This window comes from Sceloporus occidentalis, unplaced genomic scaffold, assembly GCF_023333645.1.
Source record: "Sceloporus occidentalis isolate IW3139 unplaced genomic scaffold, rSceOcc1.0.p SCAF_4, whole genome shotgun sequence".
Classification (NCBI taxonomy): Eukaryota; Metazoa; Chordata; class Lepidosauria; order Squamata; family Phrynosomatidae; genus Sceloporus; species Sceloporus occidentalis.
The window spans coordinates 89,805,361-89,821,138 of NW_028316984.1; the positions used below are offsets into that span (position 1 = coordinate 89,805,361).

At 42.6% G+C, this 15,778-nt stretch overlaps 1 protein-coding gene across 4 annotated transcripts in view; it reads left to right on the forward strand.

Moving 5' to 3' along the window:
• LOC149314311 (solute carrier family 9 member C1-like) overlaps window positions 1-15,778 on the forward strand; it is a 157,128-nt gene that overhangs the window by 116,515 nt on the left and 24,835 nt on the right. For all 4 annotated transcript variants that reach the window (XM_089520831.1, XM_089520830.1, XM_089520833.1 and 1 more), the window contains 2 exons: window positions 7,261-7,359; window positions 13,852-14,046. In XM_089520831.1, the coding sequence (XP_089376957.1) occupies window positions 7,261-7,359; window positions 13,852-14,046 (294 nt within the window). The remainder of the gene's footprint in view (window positions 1-7,260; window positions 7,360-13,851; window positions 14,047-15,778) is intronic.

Here is a 15,778-nt window from a genome sequence, read left to right on the forward strand (position 1 = left end):
GTTTGTCTCAACTGACTGTTTTGCATTTGTGCATTGCATGTTCATAATGTCTAATGTAAAGATGGGTAACATTATCAGATACAATGCCACCCTTGGACAGCCCCAGGAGTTCAGCCTTATATTGCCAGAAAAGGGGCTGTCTGGGGAAGTTAAGACCTGCAAAAAACAGCCTGGATGGTTTGCACTATACTATGCCCTCTCTAGTGCGTTCCAGACTTTTCACCTTTACAGTATTATGTCAGTATTTCAGTTTAACTTTTAACTCAGTGTGTAATCATTTAATAAGATCTGCTTTCTATCATTATATATATATATATATATATAGTACATCACCTTTCTCCTAGAAGGGACCCAATTCTAATTCTGAGATTTAATTGATATACCATATATACTCGTCTATAAATGGACTTTATATATAAATTGAGGGCAAATTTTGAGGCCAAAATTCTCGATTTTGTTACGAAAGATAAGTCAAGGGTAAAACTTAGGGGTATATAAAAAGGATATAAAGGACATAGCAAAGGAAAACAATGCCAAAAAACTTACAATTCTTGCAGTCATAGCTGTTTGTGTTCACCCTAGGCCTAGAGGCTGGATGGATGGTGGGAGAACTACAGTAAATTGTGGCTGTGAGATGTGTGGAGGATACAACCAGGCACCAGCTGGGCTAAGAAAAAACACACATGTCAAAAAGGATACAAAGGCAAATCAAATCAAATGGGAGCTGTGTTAGTAGTGATTATAGCCTTTAATTTTAATGTGATAACTTTGTCTGATTTTAACCTGGAAAAGCTGACAAACGTACACAGATGTATTATTCAAATCTTTCAAAGCCCCGTTCCTCTTAACACTCCTTTGAGTGGGCCACAGAGCTGTTGCCGCTTGCATTTTCCCACCCAGGCATTCAGAAAGGTGAGAAGTAGCGCCACAGAGGAGAGAGCAGAGCGGGTTTGTGCTTCTTTATTCCACTTCTTGCCTTTCACCACTCTACGCAGAGAAGGGGGTGGTTCTTCTTTTTAATAAGAGTTAAAGTATACTACTTATGCTGACCTGTGGATAAGTCGACCCAAGTTTTTGGGGTCAAATTTTTGATTAAAATTTTTAGACTTACATATACTTGAGTATATACAGTAATTGATACTTGTATTATCAATTTGTATAATAATTGATATTTAATTGATATTTGTAAATAAATTCCCTCTGAGGTTGGGAATATGTTTCCCAGTGGGTTTCTATGTTTGAGTGAGGATTTGAGGCCTGGCCTCCTGGAGTCCTAGTCCCAACAATCAAATCAAAATGGCTCTGGGGTCTTCAAATTACACAGTTGTACAATTTTCTTCGTTTTACTGCTTCTTCAAAGTAAGCTCTCAGATCACCTTTTTAAAAATCTTAAAATATATTTCTTATCTTGTTTCTCATTTTCTCTTTCTTCAGTCAACAATATACTGTATTTCTTCTTTGTGATCTCTGCGGATCACACAAATGGGTTATTCTGCACCTGCACAGGAATGCTCGGAAACTTCTAGAATCTCTGGGCAAAAGTTAGTTTGCAACTTTTTGCAGCTTTTTGGTGGTAGCTCCACCCATCCAATATATAGACCCTAATGGTCCCGCTCTTCCCCAGTTCCTTCGTTCTGCCATGCTTAGCAGCTCAAGGAACTTCGCTAGCTCGGTTTTTCCTTACTTACTATCAGCCTTTCCATCTCAAATCTCTGGACTTTAGCCAACGGAATTATTCTTGACCACTCTCGACGGATTAATCCTATGGACCTTGTTTGCTAACTTCGGCTTGACCATGGTACTGTTAAACCATTCTGTGTACGAAGGCTTCTTTCAAGAGATGTTCTAAGTACGGGGTTAAAATCCTGATCTCGGATGAACATGATAAATGTGTCCTGTGTTAGGGGGAGACCCATATTCCAAAGGATTGTCCCTATTGTAAGGCCATGACTACACAGGCCTTGAAGAATCGAAATAAAAAATTGAAGGCAAAGTCCTTCAACCATCTCCAGCTTCTACTTCGGTTTCTCCCCAAGAGCCTTCCACAAGGCCGTCCACATCAGTTACTCATAAAGATAAATCCCTTAGATCAGGGAAAGAGCAGGATGAGGAGACTAAAAAGTCATCCAAGAGGAAGCAGGGAGAAAAGCAGGGCAAGTCCTCCAAAACTGCAGCTCCTACCGAACAAGAGCACACTAGATGGGCTAGATCTTCTCCTATATGAAAATCCCGTCACAAGGGCCCTTAAAGCACTGTCTCGGCCCCTCCGCCAGACTGCGTTGACCATGACCCCGGCTCCTCCAACTGTCTCGCCCTCCACTCCGACCCCCTTGGAGCCAAAGGTTCTTTTGTCTAGTCATCTTACACTTATGGATGATGTCCTACAGATTGTCCGCTTTGATCAGAGCTCTGAATCAGAGGGAGAGATCCGAGAGCCTGAGCCACCAGTTCTGACTGATGGGGATAGGTCTCAGTCCCAATCCCCTCCACGTCGGGACGGGGCCATGTTCGGTACAGAAGCTGGCGAGGCCCAGTTGGATGAACAGCCCAACCGTGATCTTTTCGATCTCTACCCAGATCTCATCTATGATCACCAAACCAAACAATACTTCTTACTCGTTGATGTCATGCATTTCCATCGTAACCTACCAGTCCCGACGAGAATGATGCCTCTGTCTCAGATGCAGAGGGACACCATCCCAGTTCGATCTGAGGATTCTCACCGGAGACGTTCAACTCCTCCCAGAGCTGCTATGCCTATTCTTGAAGGCTCTCCATACAGAAGCCACATGAGATCTTGCTCTCTGTCCTGATCTCGCTGTCCCACACCTGAGTACAATGATGATAGATCTACATCTCCTCAAAGGTTGGGTGAGCCTGATGCCCCCTCTTCCACAGATGATGTCAGATCTTTTTAAGGCAGGATCCTCCGGATGGCATCTGCTTTGGAACTGGAGGTTTCACAAACCGATGAAGACATGGTCAACCCTATAGAGAGAAGGATCGAGGGCTGCATCCGAGCTCCTCCGTCTCTAGGCTACCTACCATCCCTAGAGAAAATTGCCAAGAAGTCATGGAACACCCTGGCCACAATTGCGTCCACTTCACACAAAATTGAAAACTCAGCCATTGTTGAAGGATCCCAGATAGCCTTTATGCCTCGTACATCTTCTTCTCCTGTGGACAAAGAGAGCAAGAAGATAGACGGTTTGGCTAACAAAATGTATGCCTCAGCAGCCCTTGATATGAAGATTACTAACTATGCTACATGCATGGGGGCCTATATACAGCTTTTGATGGAAAAGCTGGAACTGGCTATCAATGAACTTCCCAAAGAGAGAAGAAAGTTAGCCTCTGCCCTCCGCTATGAAGCCCAGTTAGTAAGAGGACAGCAAATCATTTCAGCCAGGCACTCCACTGATTGTGCATCAAAGATCTTGTTGGGATCCATCGCCCTCAGACGCTATGTGTGGCTTCGCTCCTCTGATCTGATTCCACAGGCCAAATCTGCCATAGAAGACATGTCCTTCAGCAACTCTGGGTTGCTTAACCAAGAGACTGACAAAAAGCTTAACTTCCGCTATAGAATGAAAACAGCAGCAAGGAAGCATGGCATGTCTTCACCCTCAGTATGGTCTGCTCGTCTGAGATACAGATCTCAACGCCCTTGGTTTCCACTACACCAGCAATGTTCGTATCAAGAACAAGAGCATCAATATCAAGCTCAGGACAGGCCTAGTCAGCATCAGCCTTCCCAGTCTTCTGCCTCATCCGATCGCCAACAGCCTTCTCAGTCTAGATTGGTATCTAGGCACGGCTATAAGAAGAAGGACACCTGAGGCAAGAAAAGATATTGAAGCATTGCTGCGCACTCCATCTCTACTTTTGGTGATAGGTTGAAGCTATACTTTAATACCTGAGTCTCTATCACCTCCAACTCTAGGGTCCTAGACATCATTCGTAAGGGTTATGCCCTCGAGTTCGAAGAGCTCCTGCCCACTGGAGCAATTCTTTCTACCATCTCCTTGGACACCCTTCTCGACCAAGTGCGTATACTTTCGACAAAAGGCTCCATCAAACCCGTGGATTCTTCACGGGCTCAATACTGCTTTTTTTCCAGATATTTCACCATCCCGAAAAGGGACTTTGGTCTTAGGCCCATTTTAGACTTGCGTCAGTTGAACACCTTTATTGTCTATTGCTGTTTTAGAATGGTAACTCTTGCCTCCATTTTACCACTCTTGCAGAAAGACTCCTGGTTCGTGACTCTCGATTTGAAAGATGCTTACTTTCACATTACTATTCGGGAAAATCATCAGAGGTTCCTCGCCTTTGCCATTGGGACCGAGATGTTCCAGTGCAAAGTCTTGTCATTCGGCCTCTCCACAGCTCCAAGAGTGTTTACAAAATGCATGGCACCGGTACCACAAGACAGGTTCCAGTCCCTTTGCTCAGCGGTTCAAGAATGCCTTCCACGGAGACTCATACAAGCTCAACTTATTCAGATAGCCATGGGACATCTGGCCTTGACCACCTTCGTCACCCCGTGGATGAGACTCCATTTGAGACCGTTCCAATCCTGGTTTCTTTCTGTGTTCGATCCCATACGAGATCCTTCCTCCAAGATGTTCACCATCCCGAGATCAGTTCAAAGATCTTTATGATGGTGGCTCCAACCCGACAACGGGATGCCCTTTCTGCCCTCGCAACTGGACATCACTCTGACAACAGATGCCTTCTTACAAGGGGGGGTGGCACACACTCTGAATTTCAGCATCAAAGACAAATGGACATTGTCAGAAAGCCACCTTCACATCAACTTGTTGGAGATGCTGGCGGTGGAAAAAGCACTTGGAGCCTTTCAATCACTCCTCTCCAACAAAGTAGTACTCTTAACTGATGGACAACACCACTGTCATGTACTACCTCAACAAACAAGGCGACACAAAGTCCCAAACTCTGCTCGACATTACATTCAGAATCTGGGACTGGTGCATCAACAACAAAATCCTTCTCCAGTCCATACATCTTCCGGGAGAAGAAAACAAACTGGCAGATCAACTCAACAGATCTCCCAATCTGTGCCACGAATAGCGCCTCCATCCGGACACAGTCGCCCTTCCCTTTCAACTGTGGGTACAACAAACGATCAACCCCTTTGCTTCACCTCTCAACACACAATGTACAAGGTTCTGCTCTCAGACCCATGCCCCAGGCTCGCTAGGAGATGGCTTCCAGTTTGAGTGGTCAGATGGGCTGATTTATGCGTTTCCTCCCTTCCCACTCATCATGAGAGTCGTGTCAAAGATGACATCAGACCACTCCAACACAGTCCTCATCACCTTGTGGTGGCCGAGACAACCCTGGTTCTCTCCTCTACTTCATGTCTCCCAAAGGACTTACCTCCGGCTGGAGTTCCATCCCGATCTCCTGTCTTCACACAGAGACCTCGTTCTCCATCTCGATATGGAGACCCTCCCATTGGTTGCATAGAGGATTTCTCCTTGACGTCTTTACCAGACCCTATCAAAGATGTTATCTTGGTGTCACAGAAGCCTTCAACACAAACAATACAAATGGGGCAGGTTCCTTGTCTTTCTTCTGGACAGAGACATTCCTCCATCCCAAGCTTAGGTTCCGACAGTCTTGGAGTTCCTAATGTCCCTAGCAGACAATGGACTCTACTTGACTTCCATCAAGTGCTACCTGTCAGCCATCTGTTCTCATTGCCATTTCGAGGGCAGACCTTCCCTTTTCAAAGACCCTTTGATAAAGAGATTCCTCAGAGGATTCAACAGTCTCTACCCTCCATCCTCGGTACTGACACTGGCATGGAGTTTAGACCTTGTGCTTTCCTGCTTGGCATCCAAGCCCTCTGAACCCATGGCCACTATAGACATGAGATTGCTGACCTGGAAAACAGCTTTCCTTGTGGCCATCACATCTGCTCGCCATGCGAGTGAAGTCTGTGCCTTACGGATGGACCAACCTTACCTTTGGTTTCACAGGGACAAAGTGGTCCTCTGTACCGATATAACTTTTCTGCCAAAGGTGGTGTTGGCCTTTCACATGAACCAGGACATTGTGTTGCCGACCCCGGCCCCAAACCCAACCACTGATACCATGCACCAGCTTCATGCTTTGGATGTTCGGAGGGCATTGGACTTCTACCTGGACAGAACCTCGGGTTCGAGGCACTCCAAGCATCTGTTTGTGTGCTACTTGGAGGCCAAGAAGGGACTACCTGTGATTGCTCAGAGGTTTTCTAAATGGGTGGCCAGTACCATCCACCTCTGCTATGAATTGTCAGGTAGACCTCTTCCAGTTCGGGTTCGGGCCCGTGCAACTCGGGCGGTAGCTGCATCCTCCGCTTTTTTGATTGGGGTTCTCTTGGAGGATGTCTGCAAAGCTGCTGTCTGATCCCAGCCATTGACTTTCATCAAACATTACAGGATGGACACCAGAGCCAGACAAGACGCAGCTTTTGGGAGGGCAGTGTTGCTTTCTGGTATACACTGACTGATTTTTACTTCAGTTTCAACTGAGTTTGCACTAAATTCCATTGATTACATGTATTTGTATTGATTTCATGTAATTAACTTCGGAGTGAATTTTATAATTTAACTTAACAGTTATGGTTGATTGACATATGCACTGCATATGATTTCATTTGCCTTTCACTTGAACCATAGAGTTTGACAAACAAGATTGACAAGTGCACTTTGATATTCGTGGACTTTATTGTTGTTAATAAATTCAACTGTTTGAACTTAAAAACCTGTGTCATGACACTCCATCCTCCACTGACCTAAGCTTGTCGGTTAACCCATTTGTGTGATTCGCAGAGACCACGAAGAAAGAGGATAGGTTGCTCACCTGTAACAGTATTTCTTCGAGTGGTCATCTGCGAATTCACACAAATCCTGCCCATTCTCCCCTCAGTGTCCTGCTCACTTTGCTAGCTTTACTGTCACACTTGGTGCAGCGCACTTGGAACTGGGGAAGAGCGGGACCGTTAGGGGCTATATATGGGATGGGCGGAGCTACCACCAAAAAGATGCAAAAAGTTGCAAACTAACTTTTGCCCAGAGATTCTAGAAGTTTTCAAACATTCCTGCGCAGGCGCAGAATAATCCATTTGTGCGAATTCGCAGATGACCACTCAAAGAAATACTGTTGCAGGTGAGCAACCTGTCCATTCTGTGCTCTGCAATACTTTCGATATACTATAAATGTATTTATTTATTTTTTTGTTTTTAGAGAAAAGCAAAAATTCTTTATTATGACTATGGAGATATCATATGTGATGAAGGCGAATTACCCCAAGGAATCCATTTAATTGTTTCAGGAATGGTTAAGGTAAGGTCTAGTTATAGTAGACTAAATAAGCGAAAATTTAGCTGGCAAAGTGGAAATGAGCATCACATAAAATAGTGGATCTAGTTGTATTAAATACAGTGTGTATCTTTTAAACTTTTGGTTGTCTTTGCTTGGCATATGCCAAGATTTTGCAAGATTTTAACCAAGTTAGTTATTTACATATCTCAAGGAATCTTAGGAAAGATTCTGGATTCTGGACGCCCCTAACCCTAGTATGTCCTGAGGACGTACAAAATGGCGGCGCCCGTTCTACACCATTGGCGCCTCGCAACGTCATTAGCACGCCGCAATAAGAAGCACAATTTTGGGGCTTCTTTTTTGTGGCGTGGAGGAGCCGCGCAGTTTGGCCGCTGGGGCTCCTCCGAACCGCAAATGACGGCGCCAGCAGACCGCCGATTTCAGGCGGTCTGTAACGTGCCATAGAATCCTAGAGTTGAAAGAGACCACAAGGGCCATCCAGTCCAACCTCCTGCCATGCAAAAACACACAATCAAAGCACCCCCAACATATGGCCATCCAGCCTCTGTTTAAAAATCTCCTAAGAAGGAGACTCCATTACACTCTGAGGGAGTGTGTTCCACTGTCGAACAGCTCTTAGCGTCAGAAAGTTCTTCCTAATATTAAGGTGGATTTTTTTTCCCTGTACAGTTGCCCCTCCTTTTTCATGGGGGATCCATTCTGGACCCCCTCGCAAAAACGGAGTTTTGTCTATATTCAAGCCCCATTTGTTTGAATATAGGCGTGCGCCGCAAGCATACACCCAATTCATTCTCCCTCCGTTCGTCCCTCATGCATAAGTGAAGGACACAGATCTGAAGACTGCAAGAACAGAGGAGGACTGTAGTTTGAATCCATTGTTCCAGATCCTATTTTCTGGACCTGCAGAAAACAAACTTGCTCCATCCTGAATATGACACCCATTCAATTATTTAAACAGCACTATCATATCACCTCTTCACCTTCTCTTCTGCAGGCTAAACATACCAAATTCCCTAGGTCTCTCCTCATAAGGCATGGTTTTCAGACCTTCATCATTTTGGTCACCCTCCTCTGGACATGCTCCAGATTGTCAACATCCTTTTTGAATTTTGGTGCCCAGAACTGGACACAGTATTATTCCAGGTGAGGCCTGACCAAAGCAGAATAGAGTGGTACTATAACTTTCCTTGATCTAGACACAGTACTTCTATTGGTGCAGCCTAGAATCACATTTGCTTTTTCACACTGTTGACTCGTGTTAACTTGTTGTCTACTAGGACTCCTAGATCTTTTTCACATGTGCTGTTGTTAAGCCAGGTGTCCCCTATCCTGTATCTGTGCCATTTCATTTTTTCTGCCTAAATGCAGTACCTTACATCTCTTCCTGTTGAAATTCATTTTGTTAGCTTTGGCCTAGCTTTCTAAACTGTTAAGGTTATTTTGAATTTTGATCCTGTCCTCTGGAGTGTTAGCTGGTCCTCCTAATTTGGTGTCATCAACAAATTTGATAAGCATGTCCTCTATTCATTCATCCAAGTCATTAATAAGTATGTTGAATAGCGTTGGATGTTGATAGGGCATTAGCCTTTTGTTTACAATGTACAGCTGCCATCAATTGCCCAATCATCTCTTCATTTGCTACAGTGGACGTAAGAAGGTCATCAGGTTTTGCCACAGTGTCTTTCTAAATGGGTGATAGAGACTATTCATCTGGGTTATAAACTTGCACACTAGCCAGTACCAATGGGTATCGGAGCTCGCTCCACTAGGACCATGGCATCTTCAGTGCTGCTGCTACGAGGTATGCCATTAACTGATTTCTATAAGGCTGTACATGGTCTGAACTGCATCTGAGGAAGTAGACTGAAGTCTACGAAAGCTCATGCTGCCAACTTCTTTCTTTAAGTTAGGGGCAAAACAGACATCCCCAATAGAGCTATTTTTACTATTATGTCATATTTCTAAGGAATTTCTAATGTGTCTAAATAGTGATCAGAATAGTTCCATCATCCTTCTATGCTAATTTATCTAAGCTTCAGTGATCGGTGTATTTTATTTCATAAAGCAAGATCTATCATTATAAACAGACATAGATACATTAAATCTTCATAGGTTATCATTTCCCTTTTCCTATTCCTTGACTGAGATCCAAAACACACTGCAAAAATAATTCAGTTTGAGACCATTTTAACTGCCCTTACTCAATGTCAGAGATTCCTGGGATTGTAGTTGATTGTGCCCAAAGAGCTCTCTAATAGAGAAGGCTAAATGTCTCACAAAACCACAGTTCCCAGAGCACTGAGCAAGGGCAGTTAAAGCGGTCTCAGACTGGATTATTTTTGCCGTGTGTTTTGCATCATAGACTCTTGTTTAACCAGTGTTGGCAATCCATATGAATTCCATTCATATACAGGTCTCAGATAAAAAAGGACACAATACTAGTTTAGATCATTTCAACAACAACAAAATAAAAGCAAACCACTTTTAGACTTTCATCACTTATATTCTTGCATTGCCTGGTGAAGGTTTTTTGCTAAGGCTTTTGAATTCGTATAATAAAGAAGGTTATGATTAATTTGCGGATAAAGTAACCTTTCTACAAATGTATCCTACTCAATAAATGAACAAGCTGCTTACAGTAATTAAAGTAATGTCATCCTGTGCACAAATTGCTTGCGCTAATAAGGCTAATTGGTAACAGCGAGCATTAACCATGATTAGTCATATGTATCTAATGTCATCACCAGTGCCTAAAATTGTCTACATAAAGGGAATTTTACATCTGTTTTAAATCATTTGTATGCTCTCTGAAAATGATGTTCATTCTTACATTACATGAAAAAGGATTCATCAGATCTTGTGTTGTACCGTAAAATTATTTCATATTGAAAAGCAGTAATTACTAGATGTTTAAATGCATAAAAATATATATTTACAATAATCGTCTACTGAATGCTGAAGAATTTTAAGTTTTGTACAGTAAAATCAGTAAGATTAAGCTGCATGTTAGGTGGGCAATTGCATGTGGAGAGGTTTGCAATTTTCATCTCCATAGCCTCTTCCTACCTCCACACCATCAAGCTGAACCAGTGCATTCCTGCCAAACCAGAAATGCTGGCACATCACTTCTGGTTTAATTTTTGTCAGATTTTCAGAAGCAGGGGCAACACTAGGGGTGCGGTCTGCACGAAGTGTCACCCTAAGAGGGGGTGACACCACTGTTCCCCAAACATCTGCTTTTGGCAGAAACAGCCAGTGACATTTGCCTGTGTCCCTTTAAAACACTTGAGCTCAATGGAAGAGATAGTGTGAGTGGGGCAAGCCTCAGTGCGGGGACAAAAGAAAGGCCTCAGGGTTTTTTTTAAATTAAAATTTTAAAAATTAAATGATTTTAATTTTTTCTTTAAAAACATCACATCTTATCATATTTTCACTTTGACCACTTGAAACTATGCACATGTAAATACATTTAGGCTGTGTGTATGCTATTGTAATTTAAAGGAATAATTTTAATTTTGCTAGTTGTTTACATCACAACTATTGACATTACTTTCAGTGATATATGAGAATTATGATTTATGAGTAACATTAGTACCATCAACATTACTAATGAATGCATATGGTATTATATGGGAGGAGATTAGTGGTAGGTTGATGCCATGAATTGCCACACTGAGTAATGCCAACCCTAATTACTTTGCTGTTCAGAAGGAAGGGTTTTTTTTTTGGGGGGGGGGGGTTCGGGGAGGAAAGCAAATTTGTCATTTTTGGAGTAGTTTACAAGCCTTTTTTGAGCTGAAAATGGAACTGTGGGCTTTGGGGGACTCCTAGAGGTTTTCTTGGGTACCAGAATGAGTTTAGAAAAATGCATGTAGCTTGCAAGCCACACTTTCTTCACTTCTGATATAAAACATACATCTAAAATACTTATGCTTATCCATTACATGTTGGCGTGGTAGACCTCAAAAGCTATACATATACAAAAGTGGTCTTTACACATACGTCAAGCAACCTTTCCAAGATTCTTTCCAGGATTCTTATCATCACTTGACATGATGAATGGATGGAACTGCTATCCAAGTTGTCCTCAGAGTTCCTGACTTTGGGCTTCTATCATTCACCATGTCCATTTAGCCTCAGGATCCCTCCCTGGATCTGATACTCAGGCCTCAAGGTGACCACTATGATAGACAAGTGGCTGAGTTGATTAGTGGATTCAGTGTGGTAAAATGTGACCTCCAGGAGCTGTGATTGGCTGCCTCCACTCAGGCTTGCCCAGTTGCTTTCTTCTCAATGGCTCTGATCGAATTGTGCATAAGTAGCTGGGTTTACTTTTGTGCAGCATATTTTAAAATGATACAGCCCCTTCTAGTTTGTACTTCAAGGCTTTTCTGCCACATTTCAGCTTGGCTGGCATCCTCTTAATGAGTTATAATAGGTTAACTCCAATTTACGCTATCATAATCCAATTTGTTGTTATTGCGGAGGTTGGAATTCTTTACCAATGTCATAACAACTCAAATTCCCCCCCAAATCCCCCCTTTTAAATCTGGGGTAGGGAACCTATGGCCCTCGGGTTCTACCATATTCCCATCATGCCTCATCACCAGCCAAGCTGAATGAAGTTTTAGCCAGACTCATGAGGGTTTGGTTGTAGCTCCTCCCCTATTGTGATGTTGTTAGAAAGCAGGGGAATCCATAGAGGTACATTCAGCTATAGACATGTCTTCACTGATCAACTCCAGTTCTCCAACAACATGGAAATGGCAGTGTTGGAGTGTGTGCATTGCTTTAAAAGATGAGTTTGGGGCAGATAGTACTGTGAGCCATAGCTATTTAGATGTAACTGTGCAGATCTCTGTCTCCCAACTCAGTATTTCAGCCACATTTTCTGATACTTTACACACATTTGAGGGACTGAAGAGGGTTTTTTAAAATGCCTGCTTCTATTTCAGTCAGCATTGGGGGCCATTTTACGGATGATATTCACCTGAAAGCTGGTTTTGAAAATAGAGAATGGGGGCTTGGGAGAACTTGGAGACTTGTGAAAGCATGGTGTAGCTTGCTTACAAGCTACATTTCCACACTACTCATTAAGGGCTTGAAATATTTTCAGTGTATTCATGTACTTTTTAATTGGGTTCAGAACTATTTAATTAGCCAATAAATTGGGCGCAAAATTGTTGTAGTATGTAATATGTTTATTTTTGCTGGTTGCCTCTATGATCCAAAAGTTGCATTTTCCACTAGCTGAAGTCTCTGAGCCATTTTCAAGAAACAGCTTCACATAAAGTACACATAATGTAGTCTGGCAATTACTATAATTTTCTGTTACATTTTTTTCTACACTAAAAAGGTCTAAGTGTTATAGCTGTTCACTGTTTTTGTCTGGACAACCAGAGAAATGTACAGTAATTTAAGAGTCATATCATAACGAGGATTCATCTAATGGCATTGTTATACTGGCTCTTTTTATTTTCATAAATGTATAGCATTACATTTGCTCATATCATGGAAGCTCATTTTCAGTTAATTTTCCATGAGTGGATTTTCCACATACAGCACCATGATTTTCTTGTGGGTACACATAGTGAATGTTAACTGAGCATGGCTCAGTTAAAGATGGAAGGATAACTAACTCATATCCCCTAATTGACAAGTTTCATGCAACATTTGAGGTCAAGTGCAGTAAAGTGGGTAAATTTCTTTATGGAGCTGGTAATATTCATCCAGAGAGGCTCTGAATTTTATTTGAAATGTGAAATGTTAACAGGTCTATCTTGGTGTAAGGTGAAATAAAGCACTCACTCTGAAAAAGGTTTATAATGGGAGATTATCTTGAATAAGTACATTTCATTGGATAAAAATTAAGCCATATGCTACTTGGCAGGGAGAAATTGTCTTCTCCATTGCCCGTACAACCCCTACTTTACCCTGGTGATGCAAGGAGTGGGTAGAATTCCAAATATTAAAAACTTTTGTCAGTGAAATGTTTATGTCCACAGAATCCTAGAACTAATTCAATGCCAAGAAAATTTGACATCTGAATAATGAAGCTCTTCTTGATTCTACTATGCAATATTCCCATGAATTGTTATTTAGAAACAAATAAAAAGGGTTTTGACATTGCTTATTAAATTAAATTAGAGGAAAGTAAAAACAGAGACTTTCATATGTGGGTAGCATTCTAGTAGAAGACATGTTGAATGAGAAAAATACTAGAAAAGGCAATAGGCAAAGGAGTGCAGTTTTATTAGAAGGAGAGGAAGATTTTATGATGGAAAAACTATCACATCTTGTGACCAGGGAAGTAGGTGGCATGTACTTTACTACACTAACTCAAGTTCTTTAGTGCCATGTACTTTTCTGGACTTGAGGCAAGATATGTATCAAGTGTGTATTTGAAATCTTTTATTGGAGCAATTTTTATATAGGGTATTATTTCAGTTTTTGTCTGAAAGTAATTACCCTTTTCATAAAATTGTTTCCTAGCTTTCTGGTTCTTCTGCTCCTCGTTATGGAGTCGATAAAGAGGTTACGAAAGAAGATGTTAACAAAGAAGTCCATGAACATCCTGCTGTAACTTCCTATACAGACTACTTGGTCACTGGTGCTATAATAGGAGAGCTCAACTGCCTAACTAAACAAGAAATGGAATATGGGATCTCTTGTGAAACTGCTGTGCAGGTTGAAATTCTGCTTTTCACATATTTATTGAGGTTTATTTTAAGTAGCAATTACAAAAGGTTTAGACTAGAGCTGAAATGAAGTTCTGTGTATATTGAAACATGGATTTTTTCCTACATATTGTTGTATTACAACCCTGGATTGAAAGTGATTTGGTTCTGTGATTGGAATTCAAGAACTCTTAAAAATTAAATCTTAACTCTTCTCATTATATTTTGAGACACTATCAACTTGAAGAACTGATTTCCAAAACAGAAAGTGTCTCTGTTCTCCATTTCTCCTAATCACTTAATCTTGACAGCACAAAAATAATCTTTTATATAGCCATGGGGAAAAGTTCACCTTTAACCCAATTTGGCTTCTTATTGTTCCTTCAGCAATAGCATGATGGGCAGAAATCAGCATGTGACACTGTCCACATCATGGAGAGAAATGTTAACATTTACTAATGTCTGCTCAACTAGCATCTCTTAAAGGCAGTGCAGCATTGCCTGGCTGAAATGCCAGGAAGAACAATAATCACACATCTGTTTGTCATTTCATAGAGTGGCTCTGTTGTATGTTGCTTACAGTTTGGATTCCTGTCATTACTAATTATTTGCAATATTGGCTTTTTAGGAGAGGATATAGAAACTTCATTCTCCAGAAGGTGTAGGATGACATTGTAAACTTTTGGGGAAGTATTCCTCCGATGTAGAAAGCAGTCATGGATATCATATAGAATTCTTGGCCTAACAGCAAGGGGCTTGCTACTTCAAATCTGGCCACCCAGTTTAAGATCTAAGAGAGCTCGTTCAGGCTTTTCTCCTTCTGGCATGTATCTTTCTTAACATTTTTATCACTTTTTCTTCACTATCATCCCAGCTATCTTCAAGCAAAGCTTGAGGAATAAACAAACAAAAAAGATGCAAATAGTTAGAGCTGCTGAAATTCCTGAGCAGCACTTTTGGAGTCATTTTTATCTGAGCTACACTGGTTTAGGAAGAAGCAATGGAAGCCTAGAATAGTGATCTCACATCTTGTTTCCAGCTGGGCCTCTTTTCCTGACATAGGTTGGTGGGACAACAAAGAAGTTAAAACATGGCAAAGCCTGACCCAGTTAAACATGCTTTTAATATCTCTTTCCTTTCCTGACTTGACCTTTTCTGGTTGGGATGATGTGGTATGATCAGGAAATGTGGCTGATAACCAACATGAAGTAAATCAACACCAATTTGTTTTCTATTGTTTAATTCAGGGGTAGGCAACCTTTTTGAGCCAGGGGCCGGGTTGCTGTCCCTCAGACAACTGGGGGGCCGAAGCCAGGGGGTGGAGCTTCCACCCTCCAGGGGCGGGGCCGCATGCTGGGGGTGGAGCTTCCACCCTCTGGGGGCGGGGCTGCACGCTGGGGATGGAGCTTCCACCAAAGCCCCACGGGGAGGAGGCGGCGTGTGCCTGCCGTCTCCTCCTCGGTCCCTTCCTTCGGCCGAACGGGCTCCAAGGGGCCCTTTCGGCCGAAGGGGAGGGAGGCTGAAGGGAAGGGCTTGGGCACCCGTCCCAGGCCCTTCCCTTCGGCCAAAAGGGCTCCAAGGGTCGTGGAGGAGCCCAGGAGGCAGCAGGCCACTTCCGCGGGCCCCTTCTCGGCCCGTGCGGCCCCAGGCCTCCCTCCGGAGGGAGAGACCTGGGGCCGCAAGGGCCCAGGGGGGAGCCCACAGAGCCGGCAGGCTGCTTCCGCGGGCCCATTCGTGCGGCC